The 19,324-nt window shown below is 46.0% G+C and overlaps 1 protein-coding gene across 1 annotated transcript in view; it reads right to left on the bottom strand.

The window, feature by feature from the left end:
* Positions 1–19,324, bottom strand: part of ddx39b (DEAD (Asp-Glu-Ala-Asp) box polypeptide 39B) — a gene marked incomplete at both ends in the record, with an annotated part of 42,614 nt that overhangs the window by 17,430 nt on the left and 5,860 nt on the right. Inside the window, 2 exon segments of the mRNA XM_084311949.1 lie at positions 19,002–19,058; positions 19,060–19,133. Coding sequence (XP_084168075.1) covers positions 19,002–19,058; positions 19,060–19,133 — 131 coding nt within the window.

The raw sequence follows: 19,324 nt of genomic DNA, 5'->3' as shown, positions 1-19,324 counted from the left end.
AATGGTTATGTTGAAAGCACCATAACGACTAAATATGAAGCGATTCTGTCAAGGGGAATGTGTTAGTATTTTAAACAATGTTGGATGATGTAATTGATGGGTCTTGACTCAATCTAGAACAAAAGAAAAATCGCGGATTGATTGATAGATTAATTGATTGATTTAAATTTCTTCCTTCCTACTTTCTACTGCGTTCTCTCTCACACTGTCCGACGCTGGCGTACCCACAAACACACACACATACACACACACACACACACACACGCACACACACACGCACACACACACTGTGACACACACACACACACACACACACGCACACACACACACACACACTCCTGTCTGCAACAGCGGGGGAGTCAGACTGAGAGAGAAGCAGCGCTGTTTTAAGTGAGCATGGTCTATTGAATTGATTGATTGGTTGATTGCTAATTTTATTACTGTACCCCTGGTTTCCAACTGGTTAAGTTTAGGCCAAAAGAAATAAATAAAAAAATAGGGCGAAGAAAACGTTTTTTTCCTATAGGGCAAAGAAAACGTTTTAATAAATTTTCAATCAATCATTCCAATAATACACAGTTGGATGTGTTAGTTGGTTGGATGCACTTCAAGCTGCTTCCACATGAGGCAACTTCTCTCAAGCATTCCAATAATACACAGTTGGATGTGTTAGTTTGGTTGGATGCACTTCAAGCTGCTTCCACATGGAGTTGTGGGAACTACTTTTTCTGGCGGATGGTTTTTTCAATAAATCTTCGATTAATGTGTGTTTATTGTATAGAAATAAGGTTGGATGAATCTGGCAGTTGTATAAAAGCTTTACACCACGTGCAGTCGTGATTTGTGACCAATAAACCATGCCTAGGGGGGTCTAACGACCCTCGGCTGCGCCTCGGGCCTAACAACCACCCCTAGGCATGGTTTATTGGTCACAAACCACTCCTGCGTGTGATGTAATGCTTAATTGTAACTCAGTTACTTCTACTCTGCATTGTACATTGTATATATGTACAGTATATACTGAACACTTTTGTCTACGTACTGACTTCTATTTTATACTTGCTATACTTATTTTATACTTATCTATTTTTGTCTAGCACAGTCTCTGGAGCGTAACAGAAAGAAGCATTTTGTATAAAAGTATTCTGTACTTCTGTATGACAACTAATAAAGAAACTTGAACTTGAAACTTGAGATAATAACATCATTGTGATGCTGTTGTGTGCATCCAGCTGCAAAAGGGTTAAATAATATTAAAATAGATTCAACAGCAACAAATACTTGGCGAGGCCCCACATTCAGCTCAATTCAGTAATTCAAGAGGCCTTGCACAGAATGTCAATAGGGTCCAGCTGCAGCCCCGGAGATTGTTCCAGATTGGGCAACTTCCGCCCGCTCCCACGACATTTCTCCCGCTGACAGGACAATGCGCTGATTGGCGGAAAGCACGGAAGTATCTCGAAGTACGTCTGACGTTTCTCTACGTCCGTTAGCGAACGTGTTAATTGAACGTCAAAATCAAAAGCAAGTACGTCTGCGCTGACGTGCGGTTGTTGAGTGATTGATTGAAGAGTTCCTTGTTCCATGAGAGATGGGGGGGGGGGGGGGGGGGGGCTTGTATTGATCAGGTTAGTAGATATTGTACCGATCAGGTATTACAGATCATATCCGCATGAAATAAACTAAAATGTTAAAACCCATTTAGACTGTTTCTCATTCCTGTACTGTTGTTTATACTCTGCTCCTGTGTTGTAACCCAACCCCCTCCAATGTACAGTAAATTACCAAGTATGGTTTTGTCAATATTCCAATGTACAGTTTTGCTTGTACAGTTGTACAGTGTCCCCCACCCACCCACCCCTCCTACCTGACCCCCCCCCCCCCCCCCCCCAGTGTACAGACGTAAGTTGAATATTGAATTAAAGGGAGTATGGTCTGATGTAGATGGTCGGATAACTATAGCTAAGATTGTACACAAGAACAGGAAAATAGCGTTGGTAGCGGTATACGCCCCAAATTTGTACGAAGTGGGTTTCTTCACTACACTAACCAAAGCAATGTTAGACCTTCCCGATTACTCATTTATAATAGGTGCTGATTTGAATGCCATTTGGAATCCAAGGATGGACAAATCTTACCTCGCCTTTTCCAGCGAACAAAAGAATTCATCTAATGCATTAAAGGATTGGTTGAAGATTACAGGTGTAAATGATTTATGGCAATCACTTAATCCCACGACCCGAAAGTACTCTTGTCGATCTGCGAGACATAACACATTATCCAGAATAGATTATGTCTTTGCATCCCCGAGACTATTTGATAACTATGAAGTGGAAATGATACCCAATGCACTATCAGATCACTGTTATTTACTCCTAAAAGGAACATTTGGTATACTATCTTCCCGAGCCCCAAGATGGCGATTTAACTCGATGCTGCTTAATAACAAGGAATTCATTACACAACTCAAAGAAGCTCTTACAGTATTCCTACGGGAGAATGCAAACTCGGTGCAAGACCCCAGAATATTATGGATGTCGGTAAAGGGAATGATCAAGGATTTCACTGATAGCTTTTCCTCCAAAATGCGCAAGAATCGATGCACAAAACTGGCTGAACTGGAAACGCTTTACTCAACGTTATTTAATTCTTTACAATACAACAACTCAACTTGACTAGAAAATCAAGTTAAGGTACTAAAAAAAGAGATCAATGCCATATACAGACAACAATCGGAAATACAAATATGTAGCACAAGACAACAGCAGTACTCCCAAGGTTCTAAACCCAGTCACCTATTAGCCATGCGATTAAGAATTAATGCAAAATTTGCAGATATAACTACCATTAGAGCACAACAAGTACTTGAAACAGACCCTGAAAAAATAAACGATACATTCAAAGAATTCTACTCCAACTTATATAAATCAGAAACGACCTTCGATCAAAACAAAATGGACACATATCTTAATCAAATTATTCTCCCTAAACTTTCAGAGGATGACGCTAAACAGTTAGAAACACCGATCACACTAGAGGAACTCAAGAAGGCCATATCCGAAATGCAAAGTGGTAAGGCTCTTGTTGGGACATAATTGGACCCTTATTACTAAATATGATCTTATACTCAGTCAAGGAGGGGAACTTCCATAAGAACGACAATATTGCACTCATAACAGTCCTTCTCAAAAAAGACAAAGACCCCACCGAGTGCGGTAGTTACAGACCCTTAAGCCTCCTCGGAACCGATATCAAACTGTACTCTAAGGTATTAGCCATCAGATTACAAAAGCATATGACGTCTTTAGTTCATCCGGACCAAACTGGCTTCATAAGAGGCCGCCTGATCACTGATAACATAAGACGAATACTGCACGTACTAGATGTCGACAAGGACGACACCATACCTAAGGCGATGCTGTCCCTGGATGCAATGAAAGCTTTTGACAGGCTGGAATGGTCGTATTTATGGGCAGTATTAGAGAAGATGGGGTTAGGTAAAGGTTTCATTGATATGATTAAAGTAGTATACAAAGACCCATCGGCCATGATTACAACAGGTATAATCACCTCCGGAATCTTTCCGGTATCACGCTCAGCTAGACAGGGTTGCCCTCTTAGGCAGAGGTTAGACTAGTGTATTCCTGGCGTTTTTTTATACGTTTTTGACGACGTATGATGTCCTATCTACACAGAAACGCGTATTTTGGCGTTTTTTTGTGGATACGGCTGAAACGCAAAATTGTGTTTGCGTTTGGAGATACGCAAAAAAACGAGTCGACAAACAGCGTGTAGTCAGCACGCTAGCCGTTGTTGCGAAAACGCCCATGCGCAGTAGATACCATCTGCGTGCCCTTCCGGTGACAGCAGAGTGTGTGTGTGTGTGTGTTTGGGACAGAGCTCCGTGTCCCAAATAGCTTCAGCTACCATGTGTTGTCAAGTTATTGTTATAAGGACCCCAGTCCAAGCTACAACAGTCTGCATTCCCTTAACAATTGTTTGTATTGAGCCGTATTGTATTGTACCCATATGCAATATGTTAAATAAAGTTTACATCCATTCATTCTGCTAGCATTACCGATGGCATGAGCAGCTGGCTAACGTGAGCTATCAGGATTCAGACCCTGTTAGCTCAGAGTTCCTCTTTCAACTTAAGAAGCATTAAACAAAATGGCCCAGTCATCTATTCACCTTTGTTTAATACACACAGCGTTGTCTCTAATGTTATCTAACTACTGATAGCTCGCGATATCATCAGTTTTGATGCTGGCTAAGTAGCGTGAGCTAACGGTAGCTTCTAGCCACAATACTCCATTGACGTTAGCATGCAGCTAACAATGCTACAATGCATCCGATCGTTTTTTAGCCTAAACTATCCGCTCTTGGTGGTCACTTGTGTTGATGTTAGTTTTGTTTCATCAACAAATGACAGGCAGAACACACAGTGAATGTATCCGTTTTGTTTATTGCACTTTTATTAGGCTTTGCTGAAAAAATAATTGCTGCATTGAGCAAGATGGTGGCGCGGCATAGGCGCCTGCCTTATTTACATTTTCTTTGCTGGAGCTTCCAGGAAGTGTATTGGCACATTCGTTCTGATTGGTTGAAATTGCCTTCATGTTTGCCACCTACTGCCACCTACTGCTTTGGCAGTGTACTACATCAGTGTGCTCTGGTGACAAAACGAAAAAAAAACGAAAGTGTGACTCGAGGCGCATGACGTCGCGGCGATACGCGGCGATGCGTATAAGAAAACAATACGAAGATGATACGAAAGGTGTAACCTCAGCCTTAGTCCCGGACTATTCGATCTATCATTAGAACCTTTAGCACAATATATAAGACAATCCCAATCCATAGAACCAATTGTAATCAAGGGCACACAACATAAAATTAGTTTATATGCGGACGACGTAATACTGTTCATGCAAAACCCCAACACCACACTGCCTCATCTGCTCAAGTTGATTGAGAACTTTGGAGATTTATCGGGATTCAAGATAAATTGGCCGAAGTCGGCTTTCCTACCACTTAACGCCCCTGCAAAAAAAGATATAACCCTCCCAGGAGAGATACCTATGGTAAAACATTTTAGATGTTTGGGAGTGGAAATAGTCCCCACCATAAGACAAACGGTGAAGCACAATTACACAAAAATCCAAAACAAAATCAAAGACGACCTTGATAGGTGGGCAAAACTTAAAAACTCAGTACAGGCACGGATATCAATAGTTAAGATGGACGTACTACCTAGAATCAAATTCTTCAGCTCAATGCTACCGTTACCCCCTCCAGAGGGTTACTGGAAAAAATTACACTCCTCCACATACACATTTATTTGGAATAACAAACCACCACGTATAAAAAGATCCACCGCACAGAGAAATAAAGCAGACGGTGGCATGGCATTTCCAGATTTTTTCCACTATTTTAAGGCGTACACATTAAGACCATTGACAACATGGTTTGATCCCCAAGCATTCGTTTCCTGGAGAAAATTAGAAGAAAACATAGTAGCCCCACATAGACTGAAGGACATAGCATACACTAAACTATCAATCAAGCATTGCGAACGGAAATTTGGCCACTAATTACTCATGCGATCCGGATATGGCGTGAAACACAAAAAAAATATCATAACCCACATAAATGGCACAATCATACTCCCTTATTCAATAACAATGCACTCTTGATTGGAAAACGACCTATAAGATTCCCTATATGGGAAAAGCAAGGCATACACTCATTAGGGGATGTTTTTAACAAACAGGGTTTCTGTAGTTATGAAGAAATACAAAAAAAATTAATCTCACCAAGTCCACACATCTTTTTTACTTACAGTTATTGTTATGTTTGAAGACTCAAGGTGTTCCATTAACGAAACCAATTGAACACCACAGATACCACAAATTCTTCTATGAAAGAGAGACATCAAGAGGTTTTGTTTCAGATTTTTATCATCAATTACTAACGTCCTCATATGAAACCCTCCACCTAGACTCCGTCTGGAGGAGGGATATACCAGACCTGGAAAGTGATTTTGATTGGCAAGAAGCCTGGGCAAATGTTCGACTCACATCAAGGAACCCGGATCATCAACAAATCAATCTTAACTATATTCACAGGACATACTTGACTCCTATAAGACTGAAAAAAATGGGTCTTATACAAGACTCCAAATGCTCTTTATGTACAAATGGGGACGAGGGGACATTTATGCACATGTACTGGGACTGCCCACCAGTTAAGATATTCTGGAAAGAGGTGACCCAGCAATTATCAAATCTCTTAACTTGGAATATACCTGTACACCCCTCTGTATTACTGCTGAATGATGTTTTTGAGTGTGCAGTACATCCACAGCTAAAGAGATTGGTTTTATCGGGTATCACAGTGGCTAAAAAGCTGATAGCATCACGATGGTTCCAACCGGAAAAAATTTGCCAAAAGGTCTGGATTATTACATATCTCGATGTGATCTATCAAGAAATTTCTACAGCAAGAATTTTGGGTCTCAATGAATCCAAAATGACATTGTGGTTAGAAGTGGTGGAGAAAATAAAAGCTAGCATATAATGGTAATGTCTGGTTAGGAGCGAGGGAAAATGGATGGATTATCCAATGGGGGGTCCGGGAGGGGGGGGGGGGTACGAGCTGGAGCATATGTGTGTAGGTTTTTAGATAACAGGTATTAAGGGTATATCCTATATAAGACAATTAACTAAAATGTGATTTCATTGGATGTGCACTGCCAACTAATGCTTGTATATCTTATCGTGTGTTGTCATGTTTGTTTATGTGTTTGTTTAAAAAATAATTAAAAAAATTAAATACAAAAAAAGAGATAATTCTACAGAATACAAATGTTAATATGAACATGATGTGGTGTAGGAGCAACATAATGCTATTCCTTCAACACCTCATTCACCACTGAACAAACAGGTTACTGGTGCATATCAGACACATAATGCTATTCCTTCAACACCTCATTCACCACAACTACAGTATTATTATATGGTCCAAAATGGTCTCCCTTCCTTCTTCATTTGCTTGTTGATCCTCCGGTCAAATTCCTCCACCTCACTGAAACAATACAAAAGGACAACATAATACATTTTATTTATACGATAAATAAATATATATTCCAGAGTTAATAATATTGTATATTGTTTACACTGCCTTTTTATTCTATTTTTACTTCTCCACTGTACTATAATTATGTGACCTGTACCTCTATGTCTTCTACTACCTGTACCTCCCCTCCCCCCTCCCCTCCCCATGCTGCTGAATTTATCTTATCTTATGAATACAAGGTAATAATAAGGCTTACCTTGTAATTGCATTTCTCCATCTTTGTTTGCTGCGTGCTAACTAACTGCATCTGCTTTTGACGTTCAATTAACGTTCGCTAACGTAGAGAAACGTCAGACGTACTTCGAGATACGTCAGACGTACTTCGAGATACGTCAGACGTACTTCGAGATACTTCCGTACTTTCCGCCAATCAGCGCATTGTCCTGTCAACGGGAGAAATGTCGTGGGAGCGGGCGGAAGTTGCCCAATCTGGAACAATCTCCGGGGCTGCAGCTGGAGGCTACTCCAGAATGTTGGTGTAGTTTGGTTGCTTGTAAGTTAACACATTCACGGCCAGGGGTCACTGTTTACCTTCTGTATAGAACGCCAGTGCTGTAAGTCAATGGGGCGCTTTGTTCACTTGCGAGTGCTTTATATTATAGCTATGGGTCTAATACACCCGTCGATTGTCAGTGAGTTGCTTCCAGTCAACATGCACAAAACAGATTGTTTTTTCATCCGTACATTTCCGTTTTATACCGTTTTGAATACGAGTATAGTTTTGGTGATTCTTAGTAATCCCAGGAAAAGACGCGATAATAGCGTTTTAGTGGAATCCACTAAACACGTCATTTTTCGCCTGATTATCTAATCATCCTGAAATCAACGCTAGATTATCGTTATTATCCTTCCTCATGCAAGAATGAAAAGGGCCCTGGAGCTGGCTAAATGCTTAGCTTTTGTGCAGTGGTGGAGTAAGTAAAACACTGGGATATTACTGTGCTACTGTGACTTGTGTGCAAGATCCAGTGATAAGACAATACATTATGTTTTTGTTGATATATTTCTCAAATGACAAGAAACCATGTTGTTACAACTCAGCTGCATGCAACATCCATGGAAATAAGACAAGCCATTTATGAATATTTAACATTTACATCCTAGGTCTTGCAGTGGCCATGGGGACTCGCTAGCAGGTGTGTGAAAAGTTGTGAACAGAAGAGCAAGGTAAGACACAGTAGTACAAGGAAATAGCAGAACAGTATTATTGTATTATTACTATACAAGACCATTCTGAGCCTGGCTGATGGGCTAATTATGTTGCTAGGACACCAACCATTCCAAATGTAGGATGCCCTGGTTGCAAATAGTTGGATTGTGGTTTTAGTTGCAGAAAAGTTTCCTGTTAGTTTCCTCAAGTGTTAAAGGAGTTTCAACGACTTAAGAACTAGTGGATTCATCACTGGCTGACATACTAGTTGACAACATAAATACTAGTCAGACAAACTGAATTGAATCTGAAAAGCTGTGTGAACAAAGAACTACATTTCCATGGCTTATATGAGGACATTGCAACTTGTGTATTTAATATTGGTTGTTGTTGCATGTTTCTGGCATAGACTGCAAACAACTTATGCTGAGAAGACCCACATGGAAGGCACTGGAGGACGGTCTTAACCAAGACATGGACATCCTAGTAGCCTATCTACAAAAGTGGCGCCTACAGCTCAGCACCAGCAAGACCGTTACAGCAGCATACCATCTCTGCAACAGAGACGCCAAGAGGGAACTGGAGGTATATGCTGACCACAAGCGTCTGGAGTCCCAGCAAGCCCCTAAATACCTTGGCGTGCGTCTGGATCGGACACTGTCCTTCAAACAACACCTCGAAGATGTCAGGGCAAAGACAACATCAAGGGTTGCTGTAACTGAGGGGTACAATTCCCTGACTGTATTAATAAGTATGGTATCATTAAACCACTACTGTCTTATGTACATTACTACTGGCCATACAGTACACAGGTATCTTATGATGAACACTTCCCACAATGACTCGGTTCCACACAAAACTGGATTTAAGTATTTATTAGCAGCAATGATAGTACATAATATACTTTACTCTTTGGATGCGCTTATAAGGCAAAGGAATGTGCGTAGGCAAATCAATAACGTATGTCCATTCTCATATTACGCAGGAGATAATAATACAACCTGAATCTTAGGAATTATATCTATGGTACTCTGGTAATATAGCGGGAGATACTGGTAGGGTCCCTCCGGTCGTAAGCCAGCAAGGGGAGAGGATTTGTCGGTAGTAGAGTCTGGGTCAACGATGATAAATAAAGAGACTCCAAGTACAGGAGACGGTGCAATAATATCTTGATCCGCAGACGAATACAGCTGTTCTTATTGGGTAACTCTACTTCTGTATTCACCTGCGCCGTATTTATACGTTAGGTGAACAAACTAGTACCAGCTTTATTCCTGTCTCATATCCTTGCGCAGAACCGTTCATGTCCAGGCAAGTCCTTGGCGGTGACTTTGAACCAGACCCTGGAGGTATGGCAATGGCGCCTGGTGGACCGCTGTCCAATAGGAGAACGAAATATTATGGTCTGTACTAGGCTAAAGGGATATTCCGTGTATATGTACAAGGAATACACAAGGGATATCAAACGATATACAAATATTATGCAATATATATCAATCAATAAATATATATATTCGGTTTAATCTGATCCTTCGTAACAGCCGCCTCCTAATTAGTCCCACCTAATTAGATAAGCAGAGACAGATTAACCGCACTGTCCACTACTCAATGTCTGTTGTGAGGGTAGGGCAGTTCACAAAGTCAGGGGGTCATGGTCGTCATCAATAGTGTCGGGGAGCCTTGGCAACTCTATTAGCCTCGCCACGGGCCGGGTGTATATCCGCCCTTGGACGAGCACTTCTGCCGCTCTGACCTTTCCGTCGGCACCGGTGATCACTTTGCTTACGCGGCCGGCCGGCCACATAGCTCGGGGTAGTGACTGGTCGATAATCATGACGACTGTTCCTTCTGTCAAATTGTCTCTTTCTTTCACCCATTTCTGGCGGGTCTGTAGAGACGGTAGATAGTGGAGTAGGAAACTGTTCCAAAACTTGTCAGCCACAACTTGTACCTCCACATTCTTCGGCCGTTCGCTTCTTCAGGCCTGTACACTGTCTGCGGTAGCGCGGGGTCCAGCCGCCCCATCAAGAGAGTGTTGGGGGTGACTGGGTCGACATCTGCTACATCACTTGAGACTTAACCGAGGGGCTTTGAGTTCAATACTCCCTCGATCTCCGTGAGGACTGTCGTTAGGACTTCTTCCGCCACGGTCTGGGCCCCAAGCACGGCGTACAGGGCTGTCTTTATTGAACGTACTTCTCGTTCCCAAGTTCCACCGAAGTGAGGTGCATTCGGGGGATTAAACTGGAAATCAATCTGGTATGGAGCGAGGTGGGTCTTAAGTTCTGGGCCCATAGCTTGGAAGCTCTCTCTCAGCTCTCTTTCTCCGCCTTTGAAGTTTGTCCCGTGATCAGACAATAATATAGACGGTTTCCCTTTCCGCGATGTGAATCTTCGGAAGGCCATAAGGAATGAGTCTGTGCTCATGGTTGGAAGGAGGTCTATGTGTATCGCTCGGGTGGTCATGCATTTGAATACAATACCCCACCGCTTCTCGGTTCCTCTTCCTTTCTTTACATACAGCGGGCCGAAACAGTCCATACCGGTGGAGTGAAAAGGCTTGTCGCCGAGTCGGAGGCGACAGGGGGGTAGGTCAGCCATCCGGGGTATACTGGGCTGTGCTCGCCATTTACGACAGTCTAGACAAGTCCGCTGGAAACGTCGTACTGCTTCTCTCCCTTGCAGTATCCAATAACGACGTCTGATCTCCGCGAAGACTCTCTCTGCCCCGGCGTGATGCACGTCCTCGTCGTATTTCTTTATGATAAGCTCTGTGACCTTGTGTCGGCTGTTTAAGACTATCGGGTACTTGACGTCATCCGGTAAGTCTGGAGCTCTCCTCAGACGACCACCCACTCTGATGAGATTATGGGCGTCGCTCTCAGGGGCTAGGTGGAGCAATCTGCTGTCTGACGGGACGGGCTTTGCTCCCTGTAGACAGTCTAGCTCGTCGGGGAACGAGTCTCTCTGGGCTCGCTGTAGCAGAAGAAGTTCTGCTTCTTCGTAGTTAGCTGCAGTAATGTCAGTAGTGGGCTGAACCTCTGGGTGGTGCCACAGGAATGTCTTTAGCTGCGCACTCTCAAGGGTGAGGCAGTCGTCTATGTTGGGGTCTGTGGGGACGAGTGTGTGTGTCAACCCACAGAACATAGATTTCTTGTTCTCTGCCTCCTCTTCACTCGCCTCCCGTGGGGTGGGTGTAGGCCACTCTTCTTCCGGGAGCTTGAGGAACTCGGGCCCGTCACTATATAGATTGTGACGGGTGAGGTCATCCAGGGACATTCCCCGGGTGATGACGTCAGCTGGGTTGTGTTTTGTGTCCACATACCTCCAGCTTGCTGCTTCTGTTAAATCTTGGATCTCTGTGATTCTGACTCCCACGAAGACCTTGTATCTACACGAATCAGACTGGATCCATGTGAGTACGGTCGTGGAGTCTGACCACAAGATTGTTCTTTGCACCGGGATGGTGAGTTCACGTTGGATTAACGTGGCGAGTTGCGCTCCTGCTAGGGCTGCGCAGAGCTCTAGACGCGGGATAGATTGTTGCTTGCGGGGGGCTATTCTTGAGCGAGCCAGGATGAAAGCAGTATGTATTTCTCCTCCCTCCTCTCGGGCACGCAAGTAGGCCACCGAACCGTAGGCTACTTCGGAGGCGTCGCTGAAGACGTGCAGGTCCATCTGGCACGTCTCCGGCCTCACTGTGGGTGGGAAGTAGCTGCGGCGTATGTTGACACCTGGGAGTGAGCTGAGTTCTGTCTCCCACTCTCTCCATGTGGAGGCAAGGTGTTCGGGTATGGGGTCGTCCCAGCCCTGGTCCTTGTCCCATAACGCTCTTACAATCATCTTTGCCCTGGTGGTGTAAGGTAGAATACATCCCAACGGGTCATATTGTCTGGCGAGTGTTCTGTATACACTCCGTCTTGTGGTCGGTAGTGCAGTCGACCTTCCCTGCTCCTTGGTCAGGGGTGTGTGTTTATAATGGAGCGAGTTTGTTTTGAAGCGCCAGACTAGTCCTAATGTCATTTCTTGGGCTTCTCCTGGGATGGTCGCCATCCAGGTCTCGCTGCTTGCTGCCTTGTCCTCTGGGGAGAGGCTGCGCAATACTTGAGGGTCGCTGCTGGCCCACTGCCGGAGATCAAAGCCGCCTTTGATCAGGGAGGCGCGGAGCTTGAGTAGGAGGGCCTCGGCTTCTTCTGGCGTCGAGACGCTTTGCAGACAGTTGTCCACGTAGAAACTATTTCCTACACTTTGTCGGACCTCTTCATCAGCTGCTGGGTCCTCTGCGACGTGTTTTTGCAGTGCAAACGTAGCACAGCATGGGCTGCATGTGGTTCCGAAAGGGAGGACTTCCCATTGATAGATGGCTGGTTGCTCGTCCCCGATCCTCTCTCTCCATAGGAACCGCAGCAGGGGCTTGTCCTCCTCCACTAGTCGCACCTGCAGGAACATCCCTTTGATGTCGCCGCTGATGGCCACCTTGTCTTGGCGGAAACGTAGTAACACGCCTAGTAGAGAGGGGCCGAGTGTTGGGCCGGGCAAGAGCTCTTTATTCAGATTTTGTGATCCGATCTGGTAGCTGCAGTTGAACACAATACGATCCTTGCCGTTGTGGTGGACTTTGTGGTGCGGCACGTACCATGATTCGGTCGTCTGATCGGCCTCTTTAATGTCAATTTTCTTTATGTGTCCCGCTGTGATTAGCTTGTCAATCTCAGCGCGGTACACAGTCTCTTGAGCGGGGTCTCTGGCTAGGCGCCGCTCTGTGTTCAATAGATACCGCTCCGTCGCTTCTTTTGGGGCGTGGAAGGTAGGCATACCCTCTCGCCTCAGGAGTGGAGTTGCGTATCTCATCACTCCGTTGACTTTGACTCTCTTTGTCCCCCGCTCGAGGAGGGCTATAGCATAAATGTCTTCCTTGGAACGAATGTCTTTCTTTTCGTTCTTAAAGGGCATTGTCTCTAGTGTCCATAGCCTCTCGACATGCTGTAGGAGGGTGGTGTCTTCTTCTGTCACTCTGGAGTGGAGGCAGCTAGTGGCTGCTGTTCGGTTAGGAGACCTAGCGAGGGGGCCTTGTAGTGTCCATCCTAGGCGGGTCTCGACTGCTGCAGGACAGCCTCTGGGCCCAGTGTGGACCCGGTCCATCGGGACGATGAGGTGTGCATGGTCGGATCCTATCAGCAGGGTCGGGGTGGCACCGTCTATGAGCGGTATAGGTAGTTGACGCAGGTGCACATATTTATCCATCAGCTTGGCGATGGGGTAGGTGTACTGCGACAGGCCTATTTCTTGGCTGGTGAAAGCGTTAGTGATCCTATACCGTCTCTCTGGCTGCCCGCTTGCTGCGATAGTGAAGGAGACATTCTCGCTTTTTATCGTCTTTAGGTCTCTTCTTATTGTCCGAATCGTCATCGTTTCTTCGCTCCCCCGCAGCCCCAGCTGGGCCGCAGCGGACGCGAGGAGAAGGGTCTTCTCTGACCCGTCGTCAAGGACGGCGTAGGTGTCCATGACCTTGTCTTGGTAACTCAATGTTACGCGGACCACCTTCAAGAGCACCCGGGCGCCCCCGCTGCTGGCGGGGTCAATGTACATAACACTTGCCTTTGTGCTGCTTGAGGGTGCAGGCTTTCTTCTGTTACTGTCATGTAGGACGTCCAAGTGGGCTCCGTCACACCGACTACACCTCTTCTTTAAGCGGCAATCGGCTGCCATGTGACTGCGCGCACATCGGTAACAGCGTCGGTTGGACTTTATCCATTGACTCACCTCGTCGGCGGTCATCTTCTTGAACGTGTCACAGTGTGACAGCCAGTGTTCCTTTTCGCAGTACGGGCACACTATCTTCCACTTCTCTTTCATCGAGGGGGTACTGTGGTTCTTGTTGCTCGGTACTGATTCTGCTTGGTGCATGACGGTCACCAGTCTGCGGCCATCGTTTGCTCTCCTAGGTCCCTCTCTGGAGCTTGGTGTGCTCCGCACGAACGTATCCAACCGTAGGCTGTTGACTTCTCTCGCCAGGAAGTCGGCTAGGTCTAGGAGGGATTGGTCGGGACCGTTAGGATCACGGTGGTCTCTTTGCCGCCTGAAGCGCTCTTGTCGGGCGGGCGGAAGCTTCTCTAAAATCCTCTCGACATTAGAGTTTGCGTACAGTTCGTGCATACCCTTTTCCTTTTGCGCCCCCAGCATCCCTACCAGGGATTGTACCTTGATAGACAGGTCATCTAGTGAGCGATTGTCTGTGGCTGGGGGTAGACGGTCAATATTCCTTATCTCTTGTATTACGTAGTCCCATATGCGTCCATATCTTTGGTCGAGTGCTGCTAGAGCCGCGGTGTATGGGGTAGTAGAGGTGGAATATGCCAGCGCTATATTGTGCGCTCGGGGCACCTTGAGGTGCTTGAGTAGGATAGCATATTTGTACGGTTCATCAGCTACATCGGACATCATTGTCTCTAAGCACATTCGTAGCTCTGTGTACTGTGCTCTGTTCTCTTGTGTGAAGTCCGGGAACGTCGGTGTGCCAAGGTACGATGCCATGGATGGCTGGCACATCGGTGAGCGTTGGAGGAGAGGCCTCCTAGGCGAGTCTCCTCTTACGTGTCGTGGTGGGCTGGTACCTGCTGGGTACCAAGGCCCGCGTACCCAGGTGCTGTCTACTGTGATGCTGTTGGGCTTGACTCTCCTCCTCTCCCTCTTCTTCTTCCTCTGGCAGGTCATCTAGATCCTGTAGTCGTCTATTTAGCCTCTCCGCGGTATAGACCGGTTCTTCCCTGTAGCTGGGTCTCGCTTGGACCGGTCGGGGAAGGGGTTCGGAGAGGGGTATAGGCTCTCTCTGGTGGTCGGGCTCAGGGTCGCTTGATCGGGTAGGGGAGGGTGCCCTTGACCCTTGTCTTGACGAGGCCCTGGAGCCCCGTGCGGAGGGAGGGGGGGTTGCCCTGGTAATCAGCTGCTCCATTATCTGCGCTTGTAATCGGTCGCGCTCGGCTTCGCGCTTGGTGAGAGCGAGGTCGCGCTCTGCTTCTCTTTGGGCACCGGCAGCGGCGCGCTGGGCTTCGGCGGCGGCGCGCTGGGCTTCGGCGCGGTCTCTTCCCATATTCTCTTCCGTCTGGAGGCGTCTAATCTCCAGGCGTATGCGGTCTTCGTCACTCCATTGCTGCGCTTGAAGGCGTTCTCTTTCCATGGAAGAATGTTCGCGCTCGCTAAGCGTCTGTGCTTGGAGTCGATCGCGCTCGGTTGAGGCTGCCAGGCTGGCGATGAAGGCCTGCGCCAGCATCTTGTCCGCCTCGCTGGGGGAAGACGCTGGTTGAGGTGATCTGCTCCTGGTAGTACTCGTTGGAGATCCGTTCTCCTGTGGCGTATCGAGGAGATCCATCTCCGGGGTGCGCGTCCCTTCTTGTGGTGGGTCGGGTTCCATCCCTGGAGGGCTTTCTTTATCCTGGAGCTCTCCGGGGACTACTTCTTCGGTCTTGGCGGGGGGTAAAGTCATGTCAGGTCCCTCCTGGTCCCCACCGTGAGCTTGGTCAGTTACGTTAGAACCCACTAGGGTCTCTACTGGCGGGGTAGCCTGGTCGGTAGGGTCGGACATAATTTTACTATCTACTTTTTCCGCGTTTACCGTCTGTAGAAAGCTAGGTAGTATACTGGCAACGTAATCCTCTAAGTACTGAGGTGTCTGCCGTCTACGCTGCGGGCGATCTATTTTAGGAGAACCGTTTTGTGGAGTGTTCATCATTGGCCATGTCAATATTAATACCACTATATTAATATTACGCTAGTTACCCTCCGGCTCGAAGGACCAATTGTAATTGAGGGGTACAATTCCCTGACTGTATTAATAAGTATGGTATCATTAAACCACTACTGTCTTATGTACATTACTACTGGCCATACAGTACACAGGTATCTTATGATGAACACTTCCCACAATGACTCGGTTCCACACAAAACTGGATTTAAGTATTTATTAGCAGCAATGATAGTACATAATATACTTTACTTTGGATGCGCTTATAAGGCAAAGGAATGTGCGTAGGCAAATCAATAACGTATGTCCATTCTCATATTACGCAGGAGATAATAATACAACCTGAATCTTAGGAATTATATCTATGGTACTCTGGTAATATAGCGGGAGATACTGGTAGGGTCCCTCCGGTCGTAAGCCAGCAAGGGGAGAGGATTTGTCGGTAGTAGAGTCTGGGTCAACGATGATAAAGAGACTCCAAGTACAGGAGACGGTGCAATAATATCTTGATCCGCAGACGAATACAGCTGTTCTCCGTAGCATGCAGCTCCGCATGGAAGAAAGCTAGCCGGCCTCAGGCTTCTGAGAGGCGGGCTCGACGTGGCTCCTCACAGGGTAAATCCCACACAATTGTGGGTGTAGGCGATTCTCCGCTCCATCAATTACAGGACCAAAAGCAAATATAATCCAGCCGAAAAGGGCTATGCAGTCGTCGGTAGGTTATCCAGTGTACATGATCCACACGGTCCTCGTCTAGGGCCCCTCGGGTGAAAGCGCCAGGGTAAGCAGCCCAGCCTGGATAAGCATACTAGCTGGTACGAGGAACGTTGGTGATGCTGGTCACTGTAGAACGGTAGCCGCACGATACACTATACATAAATAGACTATTACTGACTTAATAGAATAGGTCGAACTCGACGGTACAGCGTTAAACTCTGATACTTCAGTTATTAATTCGCACGCGGTCTCAATGCTCTATTTGGGGCCAAACAGGCCATACTTCACCGCACGTTGTATCGTGGGTGAGGCTTCAACTTATTGGGTAACAATACTTCTGTATTCACCTGCGCCGTATTTATACGTTAGGTGAACAAACTAGTACCAGCTTTATTCCTGTCTCATATCCTTGCGCAGAACCGTTCATGTCCAGGCAAGTCCTTGGCGGTGACTTTGAACCAGACCCTGGAGGTATGGCAATGGCGCCTGGTGGACCGCTGTCCAATAGGAGAACGAAATATTATGGTCTGTACTAGGCTAAAGGGATATTCCGTGTATATGTACAAGGAATACACAAGGGATATCAAACGATATACAAATATTATGCAATATATATCAATCAATAAATATATATATTCGGTTTAATCTGATCCTTTGTAACAGTTGCGCTGATCCGACGCCTCGCAGGTACAACCTGGGGAGCCACTGCCAAGACCCTTCGGATATCCACCCAAGCCCTGGTCTTCTCGGCAGAGTACTGTGCCCCAGTCTGGAGCAGAAGCCCACACGTTAAAAAAGTTGATGCGGCTACTAACAACGCCCTCCGGATCATCACTGGATGCCTGAAGGCTACACCCATCTTCCTGCTGCCAGTCCTTGCAGGAATCGCACCAGCTGGCCTACGACGAGAGGCTGCCACTCTCGCCCTAGCAAGGAAGGCAGTGAAGCATGACTGGCACATCCTACACAACACCACAACAACAACAGCACCTATGAGCAGACTCAAGTCCCGCCACCCCTACAACAAGGTGGCACAAGAGATGCTCCGTTCCACCACTGAGGACCTATCCAGAAATGGATGGCTGGCGGCAGCCTGGAAGAGAGAGTGGGAGAGTGCTGGGCCAACCCGTATCCACCACTACATCTGGGATCCAGGAGATGGCGCCACAGGAGACGATCTTCCACGCCGGCAATGGGTTCTGCTGAACCGTTTAAGATCTGGGGTTGGTCGCTTTAAAGCATCATTAAAGAAGTGGGGCCTGGCAGACAGCGCTGCATGTGAGTGTGGAGACCCTGAGCAGACTGTTGACCACATCCTGACCATCTGCCCCCTATACAAACCACCCTCGGAAGCCAGCCTCTTTGATGTGGGGCCAGAGTTAAGGGCATGGCTACAAGATACAGAGTTGGACCTCTGACGTTACACGAAAGAAGAAGAAGACTGCAAACAATTGTCAATTCCATCAATTTTTGCATTATAGATCAAGTTCAAGTTTGTTTTTATTTAGGGCGGCTGGGTGGCGCAGCGGACATTGCGCTCGACCTGTGGGGGGCATATGCGAGCAACGTTCAAGACAGGGGAGGGGATAATTGGAAACAGCGAAATTGGGATGGGAGAAAAATAGAAAAAAATAAGGAGAAAAAGTGGATAAAAGTTTGTTTTTATTTGTCAGAACAAAATACAGAATACTTTATAATGAAATGCTTGTTTCTTATGAGCCCATGAGAGTGTGCTACATACAGTAAAGAGAAAGCGAGTAAAAATAATAATAATTAAGAAGTAAAAAGTAGGTAATGTCAATATACATATTATATACAATATACAATACAGAGTAAAATGAGTAACAGTGAGATAGAATGCAGAGGTACAAAACTTGGGGTAGGGTGCAAATGAGGTATGCATGTAGTGCAAATCTCTTTAATAATAGATCAATATAAAGTGTGTTAAAGTGTCTAAAGTGAATAAAGTGAGTGGTAAGGTGAGTGTTTGTTTAAAGTGAGTGTGTACATGTGGATGTGTGTGCAGTGAGTGTAGATGATGGGTTGTTACATAGTGTCATTGTCATTTAGCATCAAGATGGCCTGGGGATAGAAGCTCCTTCTGAGTCTCTCTGTACTGGCCATGAGACTCCGGTAGCGCTGATTAGTCAGTCAGTTGAGGAACTGAGTTAAAAGTTAGTGTTACACTGTGTATATTTTAGTGATCCAGTGCCAGTTGAAGGCATGAAGGTAAAGCAGCACCAGTCTGCGTTTTCTTACCTGTCCAGTGACGGGCTTCAGCTGCTGCAGTGTGGCCAGGACAAAGACGGCTGTCTGTCTTACCCATTCCAGACTTTGCCTGACAAAGCACATCCATGCCAAGGATCGCCTGAGGGATGCACTTGTGCTGCACTGCAAGATAAACATACATTACAATTTCACTAGTAAGTGTCTTGTGTATGTGACAAATAAATCTCTTGAATCATAAAAAAAATAAAATGTATACCAAAAACAATTCTGTATATTTCAAACTGCAACAGTGTAATATTTTAAACTCGATTTTAGTTTGACGATATTATTTTCAGTAGAAATGCTAATGCATT

This window comes from Notolepis coatsorum, assembly GCF_963971535.1.
Source record: "Notolepis coatsorum genome assembly, chromosome: 4".
NCBI lineage: Eukaryota > Metazoa > Chordata > Actinopteri > Aulopiformes > Paralepididae > Notolepis > Notolepis coatsorum.
The sequence above is the reverse complement of the archived record's forward strand: the minus strand, read 5'-3'. Positions and strand labels throughout refer to the sequence as shown.